The sequence below is a fragment of the Schistosoma haematobium genome, chromosome 1 (genome assembly GCF_000699445.3).
Source record: "Schistosoma haematobium chromosome 1, whole genome shotgun sequence".
NCBI lineage: Eukaryota > Metazoa > Platyhelminthes > Trematoda > Strigeidida > Schistosomatidae > Schistosoma > Schistosoma haematobium.
Window position 1 is genome coordinate 90,227,364 of NC_067196.1, and position 24,730 is coordinate 90,252,093.

At 33.3% G+C, this 24,730-nt stretch overlaps 2 protein-coding genes across 3 annotated transcripts in view; one reads left to right on the forward strand and one right to left on the reverse strand.

Moving 5' to 3' along the window:
• MS3_00010247 (uncharacterized protein) overlaps positions 1-14,335 on the forward strand; it is a gene marked incomplete at both ends in the record, with an annotated part of 93,278 nt that extends 78,943 nt beyond the window's left edge. Inside the window, 3 exons of the mRNA XM_051218606.1 lie at positions 1,758-2,563; positions 3,664-3,928; positions 14,278-14,335. Of these exons, the coding sequence (XP_051075508.1) occupies positions 1,758-2,563; positions 3,664-3,928; positions 14,278-14,335 (1,129 nt within the window). The remainder of the gene's footprint in view (positions 1-1,757; positions 2,564-3,663; positions 3,929-14,277) is intronic.
• Positions 13,142-24,730, reverse strand: part of MS3_00002434 (uncharacterized protein) — a gene marked incomplete at its 3' end in the record, with an annotated part of 45,572 nt that continues 33,983 nt past the window's right edge. Inside the window, exons 3-4 of one of the 2 annotated variants that reach the window (XM_051210020.1) lie at positions 16,259-16,371; positions 13,142-15,220 (exon numbers count right to left, since the gene is read on the reverse strand). In XM_051210020.1, coding sequence (XP_051075509.1) covers positions 14,510-15,217 — 708 coding nt within the window. In that variant the 5' untranslated portion in view covers positions 15,218-15,220; positions 16,259-16,371. Of the gene's footprint in view, positions 15,221-16,258; positions 16,372-23,433; positions 23,480-24,730 lie in introns of both variants that reach the window. The other variant, XM_035732434.2, reaches the window with a different exon arrangement.

Below are 24,730 nucleotides of genomic sequence, written 5' to 3' on the forward strand. Positions count from 1 at the left end.
ACTACTACTACTACTACTACTACTACTACTACTACTACTACTACTACTACTACTACTACTACTACTACTACTACTACTACGAGATAGGTCTCGACATCACTTTGTCGTACAAACTTTCGGTTCATTAAAACACATGAATCCAGAGCCACAAACCTTCAAACCTAAAATTTGCGATATATGAAGAACAAATGGACACACAGTATGTGAAGACTTCATGCAAGAAATCACAAGAGTAAAACCGTGACGGGTATACTGCGCGGCAGTCCGTTCTGTTTTACTTTACGGCAGCAAAACATGGCCATTAAGAGTAGAAGACACTCGTAAGCTATTAGTATTTGACCACAGATTCATGCAAATATTGCTCGTACCTGATGGTATCACCGGGAAGTAATAGTGAGGTCAGACGCAGGGTATTAGGAAATGATGATAAATCAGTTGATGAGGTTGTGAATCTTGATCGACTGAGATGGTTGGGCCACGTGTTACGTATGCCCCACCACCGATTACTACGACGTGCAATGCTATCCGGTATTGGAGATAGTTGGAAGAAAGTTAGGTGCGGCCAAACCAAAACGTGGCATCAGTGCTTGAAGTTACTAACTTGTAGTCTGAGCCATGTTGGTAGATGCAGACTACTTGGTTGGGGTCCGCGTGACTATTGTAACCAATGGTTGGAGACTGGGTGACATGGCTCAGAATCGATCACAATGGCGTCGGTGTATACACTCCCTGTCTTCCCTTAAACTAAGAGATTAAAAACACTTCATATCTTTCTTTATACGAACCAATTCTTTCTTCTTGTACTATATCTCTATTTGCAATCTTTCTCTTATGTATTACCACCTTTGACCTAACCACTGCTATGAATCCGGTGTTCATCTTGTTGTGCTTATGCGGTATGGCAACCTGGACCGATGCACATATGTGCTTGGTCCTACGTTGTAGCTGACTGACTGACTGATGTAAGAATGTACCAATATACAAAGGTTTAGTTGTCGCAAAGGTTGTCATTCATCAATCCTTACAGTTTTCTGAGATCGAGTTACTAACTGAGTTTGAAGTTGTTTTTTTAATGTGGTGGTGGTATACGATCGTTGACTACGAGAACTTGATTGTTCCTCATCATATATGTGTACTCTGTACGGGTTTTGGCACTCAATTTCCAGACCATACTTATTATATTAAGATAATCGATACTTCATTGTCGCTTGAATCAAAGTTGATCAGTTTTAAAATCTGTTATTATAATCACTACTCGTTTTAAGTGAGAAAAAAGTTTAAATCTTGACTATTGTCAAGCCTAGTTGATTCGGTCTTTGCCATCTTAATTCATAGTTATTCAAGTTGATCTGTATAATGTAGGTTCACCATAAAAATCGTTATTAATACTGTTAATTATCAATTTGATTCTATAAAAGTACTGTACATTTTTGCAGATAACATGATTTATTCAGCAAATAATTTACATGTTGTTCTTTATTGTTTTTCTTCCCCCTCACATTTATGTTACAGTTGTTTAGTTAAAACTGAACTACATCAAGGATTAGTCGATTGTCAGGGTATCCATCAAAATCGTTCTGTTGTTCCTGTTACTACTACTGATAATGATCATAGTAGTTTTCAATGCTCTCAGGTATCTAACAAATTCTCCGATGACTCTCTGCCAGTTAATACTTATCAAGCTTGTTCTTCAACTGAAGTTGAGCAATCCTCTCCGGTCGCCACCTCTTCCCCTCCTCATTGTCATATGTTTCAAGTGTACCATCTAGTAGTTTGATGGCACATAATGAGAACGCATATTCTAATATATGTTGTACTGAAAATCCTATGAATTCAGTTCAGTGTCTTGAATGGTCTTTACCTCAACCTGTTTATGTACAACAACAGAAAATCAATTCTAACTTGGATAATATATCTTTGTGTAATAATACTGTTTATCCCCAATCAGCTCATTTAGCTCATAATTATCGTTCTCAGGTTTTTCCAAATAGTCATAAAACCAGCGAGTTAAACAATAATAATAAAATTGATACATTTAATTACTTCACTCGAAATGATTCATCGTATTGTAATAATAATACATTGATGATAAATCATTCGAATGTTGTTTATCCCTTAACACCGTGTAATAGTTTATCACCAATCAGTGTATCAGCGAATACTTCCCCAAGTTCCAGTACTACGTCTGGTTACCTTAAGTCACCACCGCCACCACCGCCGCTGTCTGCATGTCAACAATCGATAGAATCAGCGTATTCCACATCATCATCTTCATTGGACACTTTAGTTAATCATTATTATGAAATAAATTCAACGAGTGGATCATTCGATTGTTGTTTCAATACTTATTCAAGTTATCCAACTTTTCACAGAAATCTATCAACAATGTCTAATTCATCAACAATATCTTATAATTTTAATCATACATCTCAGGATACTCCTGTTACTAAAATTATTGATCCTTATTTAGAATCGATGTTACAGTCAAATTATAAACAACAGTATCAACAACAAAATGAAGAGAATTTATTACCAGATGATCTAATCAATGATGTATTCGATCGTAAGTGTTAATGTCTGTTTGTGTATGTTTTTGTGTTTGAATCTATTTTAAACTGTATTCATTTCGAAGAGTTTTCAATACATATGTAGTTGCTTTTTTCTTCAAGAAATCCATCATCTGAAGTCGGAAATATGTTAATTTCATGAAATGTTGAAGTGTATCAATCATATCCTACGCGAATATATTTACCATTCTTAGGAAAAACACTTCCTATAATCTCTGTTGTTATATGTTTAAAACTTTCTGGAAAGTCCACAGAAGTAAATCATCTCAACTGTATGACCATCCATTCATGTTTTATTGTCACTGTTCCACTTTTCATGATGACTACACGAAACACTGCAAGTTATATAGGTCTTCCTACCGTATACCACCAATCACTCTAAATGAATTACTAATGTTATCACTTACATTATTATTTATTTACTTAAACACATAAAAATTGGTACAAGAAGGCACCAAACAGATATGCGCCACATAAATCATTCGATTAATGTGAGGGCTGAGGTACTGCCTGGGTGTCAAAACCGAAGCAGGTGGTTTTCTTAGGGGGCCACAACTCGGGCCTTTGACCTAAATCTCTAATCCACAAGACAGTGAAACAACGTTAGTAGATCCAGTCCCATGTTAACCGGTGACCAATAATTGGTTCATACGCCTTTTGTTTCCTCACGATCCTGGAGCCCATATACACCATTGGTTTGCAATCAGGGTTTTCCAACTCCCCTAGGTGGATTTTCTGTACACACCAACAACCCAGATAAAGCACCGGACATTTGCTTTTCATCCTCTCGATTTCGTAAACAACACTCCTGCCACTAGAAGACAGTGAGTAGGGCTTCCTTCTCAGTGGTTGTACGCACGTGGCCATGTGAGAGCATTTCGAGAGGGAGAGTTGACTCTCCCCACTCTCGGCCGTACCAGGACATTTGGGGGCATTAAATTAAAGAAATCCTTAGATGATGATAATGATGATGGTGGTAATGTCAGATTTACAGTCATTTTATGAGAATTATTTCATTTTAGTCTATCATTTTTGCGCTGTTCTTGTAGTTTATTTACTTTCCATAGTGTCATTTGTTTTTTTCGTTGCTTACTAGTTGAGATTATGATTGCAGCTAAGCAACAACGAGAATATCATCATAATTCAACAACAAATGAATTGCAGTGTTTAACTGTGGATGCATCACCAGTCCCTATCAAACAACAACCTCAATTGACTTTGTTGAATAATAGTAATGTTGTACTATCCACATCATTATCGCCAAGGTTGTCGTCCCCTTCAATATTGAATGCTACAAACCAATGTTTGACTACTACTACTACTTCTACTTCTGGTGCTGCAGTTATTGTCATTGTTACAAGGTAGTGTCATCAGTATGTTGTTTGGTGTTTTTTATTTGAGAAAGAAATAAACACCAATAACGATAGTTATAAGAACAATTGTGCATGCATACACATATTTTTATTTATTTTCTTTTATCGAACTGAATATTAGAACCTCTACATTTGAAAATATAAACATTATACATAATTGTCATATTAATTAATTATTTTTTTATTTGTATACACCCTCACTCCCTCCTAAATCATATTCCATCTCATTTATATTATATTCAATAGCTGTAAGAGAACTAATAATTTTTATATTACTTCTAATTATTATTTTTCATAATCAACATTCTTCTTCTTTGTATTAAAAGTCGTTATGGAATGGTGTGGGAAAGCAATATATCAAGTTGCGCATCGTGTACACTTTATTTTATTCTTTCTTTTTTCAAATCTATCTTTATTGTACTTGTCCACATCAACAACCATGCTCGTTCATCTAGAAGGCCCCTGTTTGTTATTTCTCCTCTGATGTTTTTCTGTTTCCCAATAAGATATTACAGAATCGTTCTGGTGAGGTTTTTTCTATTAATTGCGTAATATCGGTTGTATTCAGGTGCATTGACTGTCTTGACAATTAAAATATAATATTTGGATAGAGACGATTCGTAATATGAATACTACTGCTACTACTATTACTAAAGAGAATGATCAATGTAATTATATTTTCACACTTACGTACATTAAATGTGTATACATATTTTGTGTTCCTGTATTTTAAATGGCATCGGTTGCGTGTGTGTCTGTGTGTATATCAGCTGATACTTTGTCAATTGCTTCTTTGTCAATAAAATCAAGTTGCCTTAGTTATTATCTTTTCAACTTTTTCTATTCTACAATGTACACACATTTATTAAGTAGTATACAAATTGTACACTCACTCTCTTTCTCACACATACACACAAATATTCAGGACATATTTTATTATTATTACTCAGTAAATTTACTATTGCTGTTATACATAAACAAGTGTTTTGATAACAAGATTTTTTTGTGTGTTTATAGTACATTACAAAACTGCATAGATTGTTTGCTTCTATTGTCCAGGTGATAGCGATATTTTGCTCTCTTTCCAGCTGCTTCGCTAGTTGGTTGATCTCATTCATTGTTCTAGTAAATAAATAAACACACCACATATAACCAGGTCTTATTTATCTTCTCTCTTTTTTCAAAAAAAAATTTTTTTTTCTTTATCCCGTCATCTATAGTGTTACGACCCAGTTTGGGCGCCAATTTGTGTACACATCTTGTGTTTGTGTCTTTATTCTGAATTTTATAAACTCAATCTTGTAATTACAATATATTTGGTCTAATACACAAAAATACCACTGTTCAAGGCTAAAACTCACTCTCTTCTCTTTCATTAATTCAATAGTTTTGTGTTTTTGTTTCAGTTAGGAATATTCAAATGCTTTGTTGTCTTAATTCATTCATTTTCTCTTCTTTTTTTCTCCACTGGTTGTTTCTACCTACTAATCTCGTCTTTGTTTCTGTCTCTTTCAATAAATCCTATCTATTTTTTTTAATGTGTCTGTTTATCTTTCGTTGTTTACTCTTCTTTGTCACTTTGTTGATTTCTGCCAAAAATTCTTTGACTGGCGTTTTTTAATCCTTAATTTTTTTAAATATATATATCAGAATAGTTTATACTGTTCTTTCTCTTCATCGTTTGAAGTGGTGTAATACATAACGTGTATGAAATTTATTTTACTCTTATTCGTTGTCATCTTTTGTCTGTTTCTCTATTTATCCTTTATTTGCCTGATTACATGTCTATCTATCTGATCGACCAATAGATGATTAAAATGATCGATTTGATTGTTGTTTGTTTTTCTTTTTCTTTTCCTTCTACTAAAAACAATAATTTTCTCTAGACATTTCTCTCTCTTTCTCTTTCATTACAATTTTAATTCTTATCGATTATATAAGCGATTCTCTTCAGCGAACGTGGTATGTTAAAACAGAGAATGGTTCCCATTTCATCATTATTCTTTTAATTTTCAAAACTGAAATAGAAAAATAATACTTCATCAATAATGACTGAATTGTATTTCGCGCTTACATTATTTTGATTACTGTGTTGTATGCATATATATATATATATATAACTATGGTGTATTGGTAAATAAATCTTGTTGTTGGTCATCATCTATTGATCGAGATATCTTTGTATCGATTAAAATTTCTTATTTTGTGTAATCAGTAAACAGTTTCTCTGTTTTTGATCATATTTGTATCAGCGTCGTTGTTGTTCTACGATACATATATCCAATGCTAAAATAATGTAAATACCGAAAATTTCTTTTATCGCACACACACACACACACACGGAGTCAGAGACGTGCTGGTAAATAGTTAAAAATGCGTATTAATCAAATTTGACGTTTGTTTTCTTAATCTACTATATATATATATATATATATATATATATATATATATATATATATATATATATATATAATTAGATGGAAGTAAAGTTTCTTTTTTATCTGGTTTTTCATTCCAGAATTTTTGAGTTTCTTCTTGTTTCTAGAGGTATATATGTGGTGTGTTTAAATACATATGAGTTTATCATTGTGGTGTTTATCTTGTTGCACTTTATCACTATCATTATTATTATTATCACCTGCCTACCCTTTCGTGTATTTCTCTTTTTTTCTCACTTGTACACAGCTTATCATATTGTTGGTCATTTTTCTAATTAATTCAACTATGATTATGATTATGATTATTTTAAAATTGCAAACTTGATAATCAGTCTATTTCACCTCTGTTTTGGTTTTGCTTTTTAATAAAAAATCTTTTGTATATTTACAACAATAGATCTATTTGTTACTTTTGTTCCTCTTCTTTATTTATTTATTTATTTATCTATCTATTAATGTATTTGTAATCCTTTTTATATTTATACAATTGTCAGGGTGTTAGCCTATTTTGCCATTGTTTTCTTCTCATTCAGCATATATATATATATATATATATATATATATATATATATATATATATATACACGCTGAATATTTTTAATGCTCTATTTTTTTGCGCCTTTTCACTATCTCTTCCGCCCTGGTTACCGTTTAAAGAAAAAAAAGGGACATTGTTTGTCTACACGAAGAGCATTTCACAAGCAATAGTAATAGTAGTAATAATAATAATAACAGCCTTGAAAATGTATCATCTTTAGTAAATGCGCCTTCATTATCGTCTTTTATTTTGTTAACTTTATAGAAAAACTTATATTCATCTATTTAAAGTATATGTTACAGTAGAGCGCCATCTCTCTCTCTCTTCTGCTTAAAATTTTCTCTTCTTTGTTTTCTTTTTTATTATAATTCTCATATCTTGATCATATATGTTTAACACACAATTGGATTGGTCTATATATATATATATATATATATATATATATATATATATATATATATATATATATATATATATATATATATATATATATATATATATATATATATATATTTGAAAGTACACAAAAACGGTATATTATGCATTCACTACTTATTTTTCTTTATAATTTGTACATTATCTCTTATCAGGCTAATTTGTGATTGTTAGTATTTCATATATATATATATATATGCATTGGAAATATTAATTAAAGCAGGGATGGACAATGAAAATATAAACTTGTTGTAATTTGTTTTGTTTCTTTTTTTTTATTAAAAAAGTCTGTTACTCATAGTATGTGCTTTTCTATAAAGGTGTTCTGTTCTGTTCTGTTTGTTTTCCCTAATTGTTGTTCGTTATGTGTGCTTGAATTTTCTTCTCTCTGTTCCCTTTCTAGTTTTAATTTTTGTACTCACTCACTCAAACAGATACACACACACAGACCCACATTACTATTATCAATACAAGTTGGAAATCAATCAGTCTATCAATAAACTATACATACATCTATCTCTGTCTAGATCTCTTCAGGCTTTTTATTATTATTATTATTTATTTATATACTATTATTATTATTATTTTATTGTTTTAAAACAATACTCAGTGAATTGAATATTTTCGACACCCATTCTCTCTTCATTTTGTTTTTATTATTATTATTATTATTATGTAGAAATAATGCATATATATATATATATATATATATATATATATATATATATATATATATATATATATATATATATATATATAAAAACACTATTTCCTCGGAAAGAGAATAACACTATTTGAGTCATTATGTTTCATTTTCCGTATTTCCCCCTAATACAATAGAGTACATAATCTCAAAATAATGCAGTGACTTAAATAACAATTAGTTATATATAATGTAGTATTTGGCCTATATATGTGTTAATCGGTTCCAGTTGCCAAATGATAGCGATATTCTAGAATTGTGAATGTAGTAATAGTAGTGACATTAAAAATTATGAAATTTTCAATCTTAAAGAAATACAAAAATTCTGATGGATACTATACTATATCAATTAACTTCTCGAACCATTGCTTACGATAATCTTGTGAATCACAATAGTGTAGTTTACACTCATCTACATGACTTAGTTCAACATTCAATGACTTCATGGACTGATATCACTTCTTGATTTGAATACCCCTAACTGTCGGAGACTATTCTCGTCGAAGTAGGTGGTTGTGGAATATACATATATGATCTCACCATCTCAGTTTCATCAACTGACTTCCCATTGTTACCTAGTAGCCTTTGTTAAGCCGTTATTGGTCGATTAGTGTTTATTACATACTTGATCAATGTTTTAAAGCCAGCTATGAGCCTACGAATATCTCTTACATTTGTTAGTCATGAAGAAGTTCATTTTAATGAGTGTGTCTTGATAGAATTAGTTGAAGGAGAAAATTCTGAAGATGTTTTTAATTTATATAATAGTTCTTCATGGGCTTTGACTCGACTATCAGTGTACACTTGTGTACAATTATAGAACTAGTCTTCCTCACATCCTTGTATTCTATGAATCTAAAGTATATATTGATTATTATGAAATAGATTTACACGAATCTTTAACTTCTTGACGATATCAATTTCTAAAGCAGTACAATCGTATTTTTTAATGGATAATTACTAAATATATATATATAAATATCATTTTCAATGGTAAAATAGAAAAGTTGGCGAGACTCTAATTTATGGACGACCTTCTAACGAATCCCAAGTGATCTTCAGAGATATTAGCCAATCACCAAACCGTCAGTGTAGAGTAAAAAATATATTATACAAAACCAAAGAAATAAAGTGGATACACTTCTTTTACGTGGTTCAAAAACTTGTCAAGCTTAGAAAGAGGTTCTGAGGTTGTAAAATCGTAAAGCATACAGTAGAGGAAATCATCCATACGACTACAGAATACTCGGCTTGTGGAGCCATGATAAAGTCTCAAAAACTCTTTCAGTCTGGACCACATGGTTTCACTATTGTTTATATGTACTTCGGCTGTTGAATACACAAAATGCTACTTGTGGATAACGAGACGATGCACATAACCAAGCCTATGTAGGAGTTTGTACGCTCTCCAAACATCCAAATATATTGTAGTACCTGACTGCTTCCAATGTTACTAGTGCTTTTATTATCCAGTTCGCGATAGTTGTCATAATTTGCCTTAGTTAGGAATTATATGTGACTTTCATCACGAACTCACATCAGCTATAATGCCAGAAATTTATTAAACCAAGTACATGAAGGGCCTTCGCGTTAAAATCCGAGATCTATTATCTTATACCTGACTTATTCGTTCACAAATTATACTCTCTCCGTTTTACTTTTTATAGTCGCTCAATTATCACGTTTTGCACAAAATTCGTTGTGAACCCATCATACGTTAGCATTAAGCACTGAAGTTGGCACCGTAACCTTGAAATCTATAAGACGCTTCTGATTGGCTCGTCCATGGATTAGTCTCGCCGAGAAGTTTTATAAAATGGTTAAAAAATAGTCAAACTTATTCAAATGAATTGATATCCTTAGCGCAAACGTCTACCTGGAATCGTTCAGATGAACTATGGAAGCTCCACGAGTAAACCATCCAGCTCAGAGAACAAAACTCCATCAAAATCATCCACCTGAGCTACAAATCTCCATCATCTCAAGAATTGATATCGTATAATTATCTATAAACATGAGGAAATGTTATTATTAGAAGGGGTTTTGTGGAGATTTTAGAAATTTCAATAATTGAAATCATGAGTCAATTGAAGCTAGACCAACCTGGAAGCACTGGACGGCCATTTCGTCCTATTATGGGACTCCTGGGTTCGAATCTCGCGGGGGGCGGGATTGTGGATGCACACTACTGAGGAGTCCCATACTGGAATGAAACTCCTGTCCAGTGCTCTCAGGTTTTCCATGTTGGTCTAGCTTCAATTGACTCATGATTTCAACTATTGAAGATGTTATTGTCAAGAAGAAAGTTTTCTTTATTGAAGTGTTTTCATTCTTCCTAATGAATTAACGTGATATTCTCATAATCGATGAACTATGAAATGTAGTTAACCATATTAAATAGTAAAATTCGACTATATTATATTCTTTTCCAACTATTTCCCTTTAGGTTAAAGTATTTGCACAGTTCTTACATTGTTTTGTTCCACTTTTAGATGTGATTATATAACACTTTTTATCTTAACTTCCAGTTTTCAACAAACATATTATTCATATTATCAGTTAGTAATAATCTGCCTTATATATAAAACACTGTTTTTGATAAGTTATACAACTGTACTAAAATGGTAGAAAGTATGTTTGTGAGGTTTAGATCAACTGAACTTTAGGTGTATTTTAATGAATTGATAATGTACAAGATAAATCGTAAGCAAATCTGACATATGGTATACAAAAAATAATTTGTACGTTCATGTTATTTATGATATAGATGATAATAAAAACATACCAGAATATGTTCAAAACTAATAATATGTAATTTGATAGTCAAATACTTTTGCAGTTGAAATCACGAACTGATCTTAACTAGATCACTATGGAAAACGTGAAAGTATTTGACAGCTGTTTCTTCCTAGTATGGGACTGTTTGTAATTTCAACCGTGAAAATACTACCATAAATATGCTTTACTAATAATAATTAGGTTCTCACTAGTGACTAGCTACAAGATATAACTTCTAGAGTTATGGTTAGAATTCATGAACAGTGTAGGTCGATTTAATTCGGGTTTTTAGACAGTTATTCACCGCGTGCAATGTATGAAGGGCTGCACAAGATTGTGGATTGATTGAAGTTGGACATCAACACCGTTGGAAGCCAGCTTGATTCACACGTGTTTGCAGTTCACGAGTCTTAGTTAAGCGTACGATAATTATCGAGACTAGTATTTTAGATACTATATTAGTTAAACTAATCCCTTTATGGTTGTCATAGGATGATTTTGACCATCTTATGTATTGGGACGATCAGTGATTGCAACCAGTCAGATGGGATAACGTCTAACTCCCAGATCTTAGCTAAAATATTAGTCAATCTAATCTCTGAAACTGGACCACCATCCTTAAAGACCTCTGGAGTCAATTCTTCTAGACCAACTACTTTTCTACGTTTCAGATTAACTATAGCCTTTTGAACTTCAGCTAGAGTTGGGGGACCCACTTCAATGTTCCATTCACACTCTGGGAATGATGTTTAGTTGTAGAGTAGCTGAAGGCCAGCTGAACTATTCTCTGAAATGTTCCGCTCATCGTTTTAAACGTCTGGATTGGGAGTAGATGAGATTATCGTCTTTTTCCGAAATAGTCTGACTTACACTTGACTTATTAATTTCAGTTTCTTTCATTAGCCTGAAAAATTATTGTGTTCCCTATAGCCACCACCTTTTCAATCTCTTTTGCTTTCGTTGCTCACCACTGCTCACGGTCGTTCCTTAGACTTTTGCCTAACCTAGATCTGATTTGTTTTCGCTCTCCATCGTGTTCAGAGCCTGATGGGATGGGTTTACGAGAATCCATCAGTTCAATAAACCTTGAGGAAATGCATTGGTTCTTTGTAACCCTGTGGTTTAAAACACTGATAGATGCCACTGTTGTTTCCACAGCTGTTCGTATATCTTTCCAAGCAACATCTGGGTCAGCCTCGTTTTCAGAACTACCTAAGGGTGACCTCAGTCGTTCCTGGAACCTACTTTTGGTTTCCTCTTTACTCAATTCAGTTCTAATTGGTCTTTTTACTGTGGCTTTTTTGCGTCCAGTGAGGCGCAAGCAGATGCGTGCCCGTATTAGGGCATGATCGGAGTCCAATCAGGTACTCCAGAATGAGCGACAATCTTCTACCGACCCTCTCCAACGATGACTGATGGAAATATGGTCTATTTGAGTCCATCGTTGGTTTGGTGTAGGGGGTCGCCATGTTAGACGATGTCTCTCCTTATGCTTAAAATTTGCGTTTGCTAAAAGTAAACGATTGTCTAAGCACAGCTGCAGCAGACGATCACCATTATCTGTTCGTTGTGCCGGTATACTAAAATACCCACGTGAATGCCTTTCTGTTTGGTTTAAACTACCTATCTGGGCATTAAAGTCACCTGCTACGAGTACTATGTCTGAACGTTTAGCTTTCTGAAGAAGTCCAGATAGCTTTCTGTAAAATTCATCTTTCACTTTATCTGAGCTGCAGTCGGTGGGAGCGTAGGCAGAAACGACAAAAAGGCAACGACGTGTGTCCCTATCCTTCCGAGTTCTTACGGAGCCGTTTAGCCGAACAGCACATAGGCGACTGTTGACGGGGATCCACTCTAGCAGTGCTTGTTCCGCCCTCATGCTTAGTGCTATGCCTACACCTGCCAGTCCACGAGAACTGGTCATAGGGTCACCAGATACACGTAGGGTGTATCTCGTTGGCTCTCCGTGTTGCCGAGGCGAGGTCAAGTGAATGACCACACTGGAGTCCCGTGTGCGTGTTTCGGAGACACAGCATACATCAATGGAAAGAGAGTCTAGGGTTTTAGCCAAGGAAGCCTGCTGACCGATTTGACATAGGGTGCGTACGTTGAAGGCTCCAATGTGTAGTGTGGAGCGAGGTTTCAGTAGACCTGGGACAGAGTTTTGAGGACTAGAATCGTTGGCTATGGTGACACTTGAGGGGAAGCCGAAAGGGGAAGTTTAGCGTTGAAAGTCGATGTAGGAGGAATAACAGGAATTGAAGAGGGAGGTTGATTATGAATACAGTGGTCTTGAGTGCTGTTAGAGGTATGAGGGCGGTCATCACTTCCCGGTTGCCCACACCGTGGAAGGGTTCTTCTGGAGGTACCTGAAAAGTAAATCGGATTAGAAGTGGTCTTAGTGACCTGAGAGCGTAACCGCAGTGCCCAAGGGAAAACTGCTTGAGGTCTGTCACACACCTTTTTATGAGTAATTTCGTGTTAACTCCGTACTTATTGAGACCTTACCGCCGGAGACGGATATCCGTGGGATGAATTGAGGTGTGCACTTTTAGGGTCGACCTTTTCTAACCCCATCCCTCCTTGTGGGAAGGCAGCATCGTTGTCATGCTGGTTGTCTGAAGGAAACACCTTACTGCTGTCACACCTCTGTACAGTCAGCAGTACGACTTCGCCTTCGGACCTTGGGTTTGTTGCTTTTAGTCTTACCGCTCTTCAACCGACCTGTCTGACGTGGTAGGACGTTGAGGAACGGTTGTTCCAGCCAGTATAGCTCGATTGCTTCATCACGATAGGCAAGCCCGACCACCACGTCAAGGTAGCAATAACGGTCGGGTGTAGTTGACTAAGTGACTGATGTTTTCTACAAGTATTCTGACTAGACGAAATATTCAGTCTTATTAAAGAATTCTTGTCAAACTTCAATAAGTCCCAAGTTCAATACTTATTTCATCTATTTTTTTTTTCACAAACTCAATCTCAAGTACATTAAATTGTGTATAAATAATGAGTTACATTTTTTTTTATTACTTATATTCATTTAAATACATAAATATTTATGATTGAATTAAGTAAAAGAAATTAATTTAAAACATTTATGATGTTATTCACATCATCATCATCATCATTATTATTATTATTGTATTTATTAAAACAAAACAAGAACAACAGCAACAACAACAATTCCCAAATATAAAAAAGAAAGAAAGAAACATTATTACAAGCTGAATGAAACTATCATAATATTGTGTGACTTTTGATTATATATTTCAACTAAATGAATAACTAAATAAATAAGTTGATCCATTTGATAATGGAAGTATACAATACTATATGATGTTTAATTGGGCGAACTGTTTATTATTTTTTATAAGAATTAATCATTGTATACAATATTTTATCCCATTTGCAATTAACAATACCATCCTTTTTTTTTTCAATATAGAATTAGTAAAACATACATAAAAAGAAGAAGAAGAAGAAACAAACTGATAGTCAAATAAGCATGCAAATATTGTTTACGATTTAAAAAGATCAATGACTTGAATTCATAAAAAGTATTCATGTTCCCAAAAAGGTGTAAATGACAAGTGAGAGATTGTTCAATGATTAGTGAAATACACATTATATATATATATAGTATGCATTAAATTTGAATTATTTTTTTATATGATAATTTATTTAGTTAATTGTCGTCTAGTTTTATAACCACGATAGGTTGCTTGTATTTTAATGGCAGCTAATTCAGGATTATATAAATCATGTAAATGATTATTATTAGGTTTATCTTGATTGATACATTTATATTCTAAATAATTTTGATTTTCTTTATTTGATAATAATAAATTTTGTTGAGAATGTAATAATGGGGCTAATGATTTTCTTGTTTTATAACCACGATAACCAGCTTGAATTTTAGTGACTGCTTTCACTTTCCCATCAATATCATCGTTCTCATTTTCATTAATTCTATTGATTTTATCATGATGATAAGAAACATTTTTAATTGGTGTATATTTCTGTGTAATATTATCATCACGTAATGATTTTCTAGTTAAATAACCACGATAACTAGCTTGTATTCGTGTGGCGGCATTCTCTAAATCATTATTATTTCTTAATGGTGATTGATGTGTTGTATATAATTGTCTATTAGATGTTACATTATAATTTGATGATGTTGAAGAAGAATTCAATGATAAATTACCATATTTTTTACGTGTACAATAACCACGATAACCAGCTTGAATTTTAGTTGCAGCTAATGATTCTTTATCTAAATAGTTAGGATGTTGATAAGAGTAAGGTGTTGTTGTTGTGGTGGTGGTGCCGGTGATAGGTGTTCTTGATATTGGTGTTGATCTATTCGAATGAGTTGATGACATATTCTATAAAAAGAAAAATGAAAAAAAAACTATATTAACAGAATAGTAAATAACTGATGGAAAACGTATGAAAAATTGTAGTAAACAAACTTGGGAGATGCCTTCTTAGTATTTTTTAAAATTATTTATACCCCGTACACAATTCATAAGAAGTAACGTGAGATCAGTATTAACAGTTTACATTATCGGTTAATAAAGCAGAAATGTTTCTACAACGAATTGTTCATTGATTATATAATATATTTTGTTTGTTGAAGGAATTAGCACATAATGTTTATTCACTATAATAATTGAATTCATGAGTCAATTGAAGCTAGACCACCATGGAAAACCTTGAAGCATTGGACGACTGTTTCATCCTAGTATAGGACTTCTCAGCAGCGAGCATCCACTGTCCCGCCCCCCTAGAGATTCGAAACTAAGACATATCAGGCTCGCATGCGAACGCTTAACTTCTAGACCACCGGCATCCAATAATCTTGATGTCTAATTTTAAATAATCCACGAAAATGCGCCACCGTCCATTATTATTTTAAGTGAATTACTATCTGATGTGTAGCCGAGGATGATAATCATTGGTTGTCTGCTTAGTCAAACATGTAGATAGTTTGACAGGTGTCAGATGAGTTATATATTCCTCTATCCTTATTGTTGTAACGGGTGGGTGACTGCAGGTTTTAGATACGCAGCGTTTATATCGATCGCTTCTGTGACAGTGGACACGTAAACATGTAAGGATGTCCTAGTGCCCTGATTGGCCCTGCTTCGCTGTCTGTCCCAGCCAGTTGAGTCAAGAACACAAGTCACAGCCTCGGAGTTATGAATCATTGTATTTCAAACATACTCTATTTATATACCAAGCAAACAAACCACATCGTACCATAAAATAGGAAACAACATTTGTACAACATTTAACAAGTGAAATAAACATCGACCAATAAGAAATGTACATTTAAGGTTCAAGGACACCATTGGACTTAACATGATAATTATTGGTCTCTTTTACCGACTATCCTAACACTTATTATTATTGTGACTCACTTATTATTGATTGTTCATCGTTATTGGATTGTGTCCGTTTTCGGTGTGGAAATATATTTACGTTCTAGTCAGGCTAATCACATGTTCTTTATCGTCTGAGTTGTGTTAAAGTCCTGTAGAAAGAATAGACAATTGAAGGGAATCTAGTGTAGATATTCGTCTAAGGTAAATTAACGTCCCATACGTGGAAACCTAACGCTTATAACATTAGACGGAGTAAAACCGAACGTTGTAACAATTAGCGACGGGGTAAAAACAAAGAACGAAGGGTACAAACCACCAGTTATAACAATTGGCGACGGCGGTTAGAACGGATCTACGCCTATATATTCAGTTAAAGTGGATTTTATAACAATAAAATCGATGATCTGAAAACTTTATAGCAACAGCAAAATTCTCTTGTCGAATTATTGGTCAAAAGTATGTCACTATCCCCAAGGGCCAATGTATCTAATTCCAATATGACTCCGGATTCTATTGGGAATTCAATAAATGAATTTAGATTTGATCTAGAATGTGGAATTACCTTTGAGGCATGGTTTAAACGCCATGAGGATTTGTTTATTAATGATTGTAAAGAGTGGGACTAAGGTTCGAAACTCAGATTATTATTACGCAAGCTCGGAGTGTCTGAACATGAAATGTTCTGTAATTTTATCCTCCCAATGAAGCTAACCGACATAACCTTCAGAGAAATAGTAGAGTGCCTGACACGTATATTTGGTGAACGATCATCAGTTTTTCACACTAGATACCAATGCCTCCAGCTTGCAAAAAGACTACAGGACGATTATATGACGTACGCAAGTATCGGGAACCGGGAATGTGAGCGATTCCGTTTACAGGAAATGTCCTCATATCAGTTTAAATGCCTTATTTTTGTCTGTGGTTTACAATCTGCAGTAGATGCAGATATCAGAACACGGAGTTTAGCGAGAATCGAACAAGATTCTAATATCAGTATCTGAAGAATGTCAAAGAATGGTTAATTTGAAGCATAACACAAATGTAGTAAAAAGGAACAATGAACATGTGGAAGTTAATGTTTTGCGGAAATCTTTTAATGAAAATAAGGATCAGTACTCTCGGCGAATTCCAAATCAAATGAAACATTATTGATAAAGTCTTTTGAATGAACTAAACTTATATATAATTTAAAAATGAATAGTGAACTCAGTACTGTTTGCTTCAAACAACATCGCGTTATAAACTTAGCCATTGAATCATAATAGCCACTTTCTTGTACATTGGAGTGAAGTTTAAATTCACTTGGTATTATTTACTGCGATCTCCCATTGATGTTTTTAGACTGCAATTGATCAGTCTCTTATTGACATACGTGCATACTCTACTGATTGCCTCGATATTGCCTTAATTCACAAGCATTATAAACAAAGATGGATAGTGGTTAGCAACTGAATTCAGTTTGACGCGAATTTCGTCCATTTCGGGACTCGTCAGCTGGATGTACCTGATTCTCAGAGTTTATGTTCATTCCGGGACTCGGACGCAGTACCGTTCACTTCAAACATCATCTCGTTATCCACTTAGCTACTGTGTTTATCTTTGCTTAGGATGCTTATGAATTAAGACAATATCGAGATAATACACACATATGCCAATAAGAAACTGATCAATTGCGATCTTAAACATCAATGGAAAGATTCAAGTAAACACTACCAAGTGAATTTGATCATATTGTTTTCAAATATAATCTATTAATACTGTCAGTAGTTTTCCAGATCAATTTTTTCTCTCATTGTATCATGTGAATTTATGAACTAGATTAGTACTCTCAGAATAGAATTTTGTCCAGAGTTAGCTCAGTTAATTATGACAACCTAGAAAATGTCACTTGATAGCTGACTTGAACCAAATTATTTAATTCACTTGGTTAAAATAGTGAATTCCTTGCTTAATTGTACTGAGATGAATATCGTTAGAGATATATTTACAGTTATCTATTTTTATCAAAATGGAGGTTTGTGGAGATTTTAGTAACTTTAGTAATTAAATTCATGAATCAATCTAAGCTAGATCACTATTGAAAACGGCAGTCTAGCATAGTCTAACATAAATCAACTTGTGAATTCAACTATTAACATATCTGTTGAATAATTGTGAGTTATTAGATTGTTTTAAGATGCATGAATTTATGAACTAGTTAATATAATACATAAATTCTTACATATAGTTTATATCCTTGGGTCGTGCTCCACCAACTTTCTTCTTCTTCTTCTTCTTATTATTATTATTATCAGTTTAGGGGTTGTGGAGACTGTTTTTATCGAGATCATGAACCGATTGATGTTATACTACCATTGGAAACCTGGAAGAACTGGACAGCCGTTCCGTCCTATTGTGGGACTCCTCAGCAGTGCGCACCCACGATCCCGCTCACGGGATTTGAACCCAGGGCCTTCAGTCTCGCGCTCGAACGCTCAACCTACTGGACCACTGAGCCAGCCGGTATCCAATGTTGTTAATGTCTAACCTCAGCCAATATATGAAATCGCAAGGCCATCTTCCACTGTACTGAGGTAGACACCTGTTTCTACCCGACACGGATTAGCTCCAATGGTCACGGTTTATTATTATTTCACTTAACGTTATTATTCAATTACATTCAAAAAATATATGAATATATTTGATCTACTAAATTGTTATTAAGTAGTTCAAATTATTGGCCTAAAAATCTAGAGATATCTCTCGCATCTATGCACACACAAACCGACATGTATAGAATCACGCTCGAATATTTTAGAATTTCTACTATTTTTTGGATTATTTTGGACTATTATTATTATTTGTGTAATTATACTATGGATATGTTTACACATTATTTTGTAATCACATGTTTTTGTTACACACATTCTGTGATAACATGACGAATGCAAATTTTGTAACCTAAAAGAATAAAACCAATAAACTACACCTTACAGGAAATTTCATTCCATAATTTATTTTTATATTCTCTCTTCCTATTTGTTCGTATATACATATACAGTTGTGTTCATGTATGCGTGTGTGTTTGTGTGTGTGCTGAAATTCCTTTGTGTTCCACATGAAAAATCAATAAACCGTGACCTTGAATCAAGTAAATTCTGTTGAAAAATAAAGCAATAAACATCTTTGGAACAACATCCATAACTCATCATTATGATTCAGGGTTCCATTGTGAACAGAATTTAAAATTGATTGACTTATCTAGATGAAATACTAAGATACTTCACTTCTTCATGTATCGATTCTATGTATTTTTATCATAATGATTAGTAATTAGTGATGTTATTTATATGATCGATAAGGTTCTGACTTTGAATCTTGTGAGGCAGGATGATGGATTCGCGCTGCTGAGGAGTTCCACAATAGGACGAAATATCTATTGAGTGCTTCTAGGTTTTCCATGGTGATCTAACTTCAATTAACTCATGAATTCAATTATTAAAAAACAACTATTACTTAATTTAGTAGTAAAAAAACTAGTAATTGAAAACAAGGAAATGATAAATAAAGTTATATAATATAACATAAACTTTTTTCTTTGACATAATGATATATTGATTGAATATATTCTGTTCATTGTATAAGAAGAAAACAATTAATGTCAACCTCATGTTTAAATAATTTATTGTCAAGTGAATCACAAGAGTTACTGGATAATTGACCTAATTGAATGTTTTCTTTTTTGTGTTAGAGAGATAATTTAGGATTATTATTAGCTTTATTCAGTATTATATTTCTGGTATAATATAGAATAATTCTCAGTAAAAAGTTCCCGTTTCTTACTTCTTAGTCAATCCTGACGATAAACATTGAGTGATTGTCAGTTAGATGTTAACAGTCGAGTACACCAAACAATCTACATTCGTTTCGGTGCATATTGCCAGCAATTACGATGTTACTGATTGGGCACTTTATTATTTTGTTACAATGAAAGGTTGTACACTTTTTTTTGAAACGCACTTGATGAATAGGTTATACGATTAATAAGCATAATGATGTGTTTAATCAAACAAGAAAACAGATAACTTGTTGAAATATTGGAATGGTAGAAACAGATAGTCCAGATATTCAAGTAGATCGCGTTAGTTTTAGCATGTGAACCATTATAGTTCTCACTAACAATTCTATTAGAGATTAGCTGCAACATTTTCACATATAAAACTATGTACTTAATGATTAGACCCCTGAATCGTTTTACGTTTAAAAATAATTTTAATCAATACATGATATAATATGACCATTGTCCAATGATAACTGTTTCAGTTCAACGATAGCTAAGCTTCATCATTCATGACTAACTGATTTCATAACAATAGGTTTACAGTTCACTTGGTATCTTCCCATTGTTATTTAGGACTTCAATTGATCAGTCTCATCTACGAATTGCCTCTATATAGCTTTAAGTTACAAGCTATTTAAGCGAAAATGAATAGTGGTTAACAATGAAATCCAGTTTGACGCGCGTTTCGTCCTATTTGAGACTCGTCAACTGGATGTACCTGTATAGATTTAAAGTATACACTTCATTAAAGAGAAGTATTTGTAAAGTTTTTACTTTATAGGAAAACTATAAACTGTCAATAGAAATTAAAGATCACAATATTAAGTTATAGAGATGATTAGATTAAAACGTATAAGAAGTGAACTACTTAGTAGATTTAATTATGGATTAAGTAAAATGATATTTGAAATAAGCGCTGTAAATAACTGAATTGAATTATAAACAAACAATCCTATGAAAAGAGAAGAGATATTAATAATAACAATCATCATCAATGATAGATTAAGGTCATTGTAAAGATGAGGCTAAGATTTGTCTATTTTTTAATAATCAGAAGGGGTTTTGTGGAGATTTAAGTAATCTCAATCATTGAAATCATGAGTCAATTAAAGCTAGATGACCATGGAAAACTTGGAAGCACTGGATGACTTAGTGGTCTAGTGGTTAAGCACTCGTGCGTGAGAATGATAGGTCCTGGGTTCGAATCTCGTGTGGGGGGGATCGTGGATGAGCATTGCTAAAGAGTTTCATATTAGGACGAAACGGCCGTCCAGTGTTTCTAGGTTTTCCATAGTGATCTGGCTTCGATTGATTAATGATTTCAACTATTTTTAATAAACAGAATTCATATTTCATTTTAAGTATAACTAAATACTTTGAAGTTTTAACAAGATCAAAATGAAACGTTTTCGATTAATTTTCAATGGTTTCTACTTATAAGACATACATACTAGTTAGGAGTCACAATACCCGAAGTTTGTGCTGAGGATGTCGTTCAGAAGAACAATCAAAACTCCATGACTAAACCATTCAACTCAAAGAAAAATACTCCATTAAAAAACATGAATGTAATTCTAGATAATTGTGTTTTGTGAACATTTTAATGAGAACTTTTTATTTTGAAATTGATTAGAATACATTCAGTAACATAAAGTAGATGAATATTTTGTCAAAATGGTCTGTTATCTTATGATAAGAGTAAGTTTGAAATACTTGACTGGTGTATTATACTAACTAATGATTGAATGCTAATCTACATCATAGTTGCAAGTTTCATTGTAATAGAAATTAGAATACAGTAAACTTATCCATAATGTGATCAGTGAGTGAGAATTATGATCTGATTAATTGATCTCAGACAACTATAATGAGAAGTAACTAGTGAAGTTAAATCATGTCGGATATGAGGAAGTTACCAACTGAAGACAATGAAAGATACTCAAACAATTGTGTGGATTGATTAAATAGATTTAGATATGTACACCGTTGGATTCTAGTTCATTAGTCTAGAGGTTAAGCGTTTGACTGCCGGTCGCGTGGTCATGAACGTAAACTATCGAAAAGTTCCATACTAGGACACGCGTTTTGTCCTATTTGGGACTCTTCAACTGGATGTACCTGCATCTTAGACATAATGTTCACCCCGGGACTCGAAACCAGTACGCCATCACATTATCCACTGATCTACTGAGTCCTTATAACCAGTTGCTTGTGCAATTTAAACTTTACCCCATTACACAAGCAACTGATTATCGTGACTCAATAGCTAAGTAGATAATGTGATGGTGTTTTAGAGTGATCAGTACTGAGTTCGAGTCCTAGAGCCAACATCAACTCTGAGATGCAGGTGCATCCTGTTGATGAGCCCCAAATAGGACGAAACGCGCGTCAAACTGAATTCAATTGCTAACCACTATCCATCATTGCTTAGAATGCTTGTGAATCAAGTCAATATCGTGACAATACACACAGTATACCAATGTGTCAATAAGAGACTGATCGATTACAGTCTCAAAACATCAATGAAAAGTAAACAACAATATCAAATGAGTTTAAAATAAGTCTATTTTGTTTAAAAGAAAAATATGTTTCATCAAAACATATCAAACAAACAAACAAACAAACACATAACTTACATATTCTGTTTATAGTTCCTATTTCTATAGATTAGAAAAACAAAACACTTTAGACATAGAAAAAAACCCCGAACAACCATGACTACTACAGCAACAACAACAACAACAACAACAAGAGGACAATATCTAATTGCCATTAGATATTTTAAAGAAGAAGAAAAAGAAACAATCGGACAATTGAATGATCATTCAATATTTAAACTTGTGATTAGTTAAACGGAAACAAAACAAAAACTACAACAAACAAACGTATTGGAGCATTGAAAAGATTCATGAAGAGACAAATAGAAAACTAAATTGTTATTCACTCAATTATCAAAATAAATCTATCAGGTAAGCAACAACAAAAAAAGAACAAAATAATAAAGAAAAAACCATTTTAACGAGAGTGATTATGACAAAAGAAAACATAGAAAGTACGCACGCAAATTTCATTATAACGATAAAAACTAAGGGGATGAACTTTCTTAAGCAATAAAAATAACAACATTTTAGACAAGATAAAACAGTGTTTTGTGTAACTTAGTCTGGAGCCCCCCTCCATTGAACTACTGCTGGTCTCAAGCCCGAATAAAGGAGGAGGGTTGGGCATAGAGTTAGCGACCTCATCTTGTAAAAAAACTAATTCGTTAGAAAGACGCTAACCAGAAAAAAATAATCCAATAAAAACTAGTTTATATATATAATATGCAAGAGGTTACCAATTGTAACTAAGTCAATCAGTAACAACGTAGAACTTCGAACGTACGTACATCAGTTCGAGTTGCCATACCACACATTGTAACTAAGAGGAATTTCCTATCAAGTGAAATATTCAGAAGCTTTATTAAAGTAGGATATTATTGCAAATTGATAATGTCATATAAGTAAACTAAGTAAACAAAGAATAATTAACTTGGTGTAGAACAATGATCATTGCACTGTTTATCATGACTAGTGATCATTACCCACTCAAATAGGTTCATCTTTAACTGTAATACTGAAACACATGGATTTAAACATTAAATAAAGCATCATTCGCTTCATAAGTATATGCAACTTTGTTGAAGATTGTTAATTATTTGCTTGTTCTTAATCACTCAGCACGCCATATTATTCCCGATATTGTCATAATATGCTGGTAAGTCTAAAAGCATGTTGAAAGAAGACCTGACAATAACTTATCAAGTGTTATGTCATTGTTTCGATTATAACTGCGTTTTACTAAAGTTTATTAGTATAATATAAGCACATACACCATTCAACGTTCATAATACATATTGACTGGATCGCATACTTCAAATTATTATTATCTGTGTGACAATAATAATAATAATTAACGAATTACTCCTTTCCAAATAAGGTGACTCTACTTTTCTTCAATGCCATATCCACTTTGGACAAATCTGATGTTGCCTGTAAATTGACGTGCATTTTATAATAATTTCCAGAATATACTTTTGTTTAAAACCTAATGTTGATCGATCAGCATTAAAAAGTAGAAAAACATGATTTTGATCACTATTCGGTAATCAGTCAAATCATTCTTACACGAAGTCCGTTGTGGCTTGAATAACTAGTTGGTAACACCTTTGATTGTGAAACTGAATCACATAAGTTTAAATTTCATAATGAGTACCAGTTCTCTCATGATTTCCAGTAAGTTTTACTGATGCGTGTCAACTAATATAAAACCTAGTTTATTCGCTGTCTACTGTAGAATATCTTTAAGCACCTGATAATAATGAAAAAGTTTTAATTGACATCATGAACCGATCAATGTTAGACCACCATTGGAAACCTGGAAGCACTGACTGATCGTTTCATCCTAGTATGCGACTCTTCAGCAGTGAGCATTCATGATCCCATACGCTGGACTCGAACTTAAGTCTAGCACAAAATGCTTAACTTCTAGACCACTACGCTTGAATCCAACTATGTTACTGTCTAACTTAAACCAGTCCACAATACAGATAATAACAATAAAGATTCATACATGCGTAAAGTAAAATTATGATCAAAAACATTGTTCACTACCCCTTGAAGTTTGTATAAACAATGAAACCTATT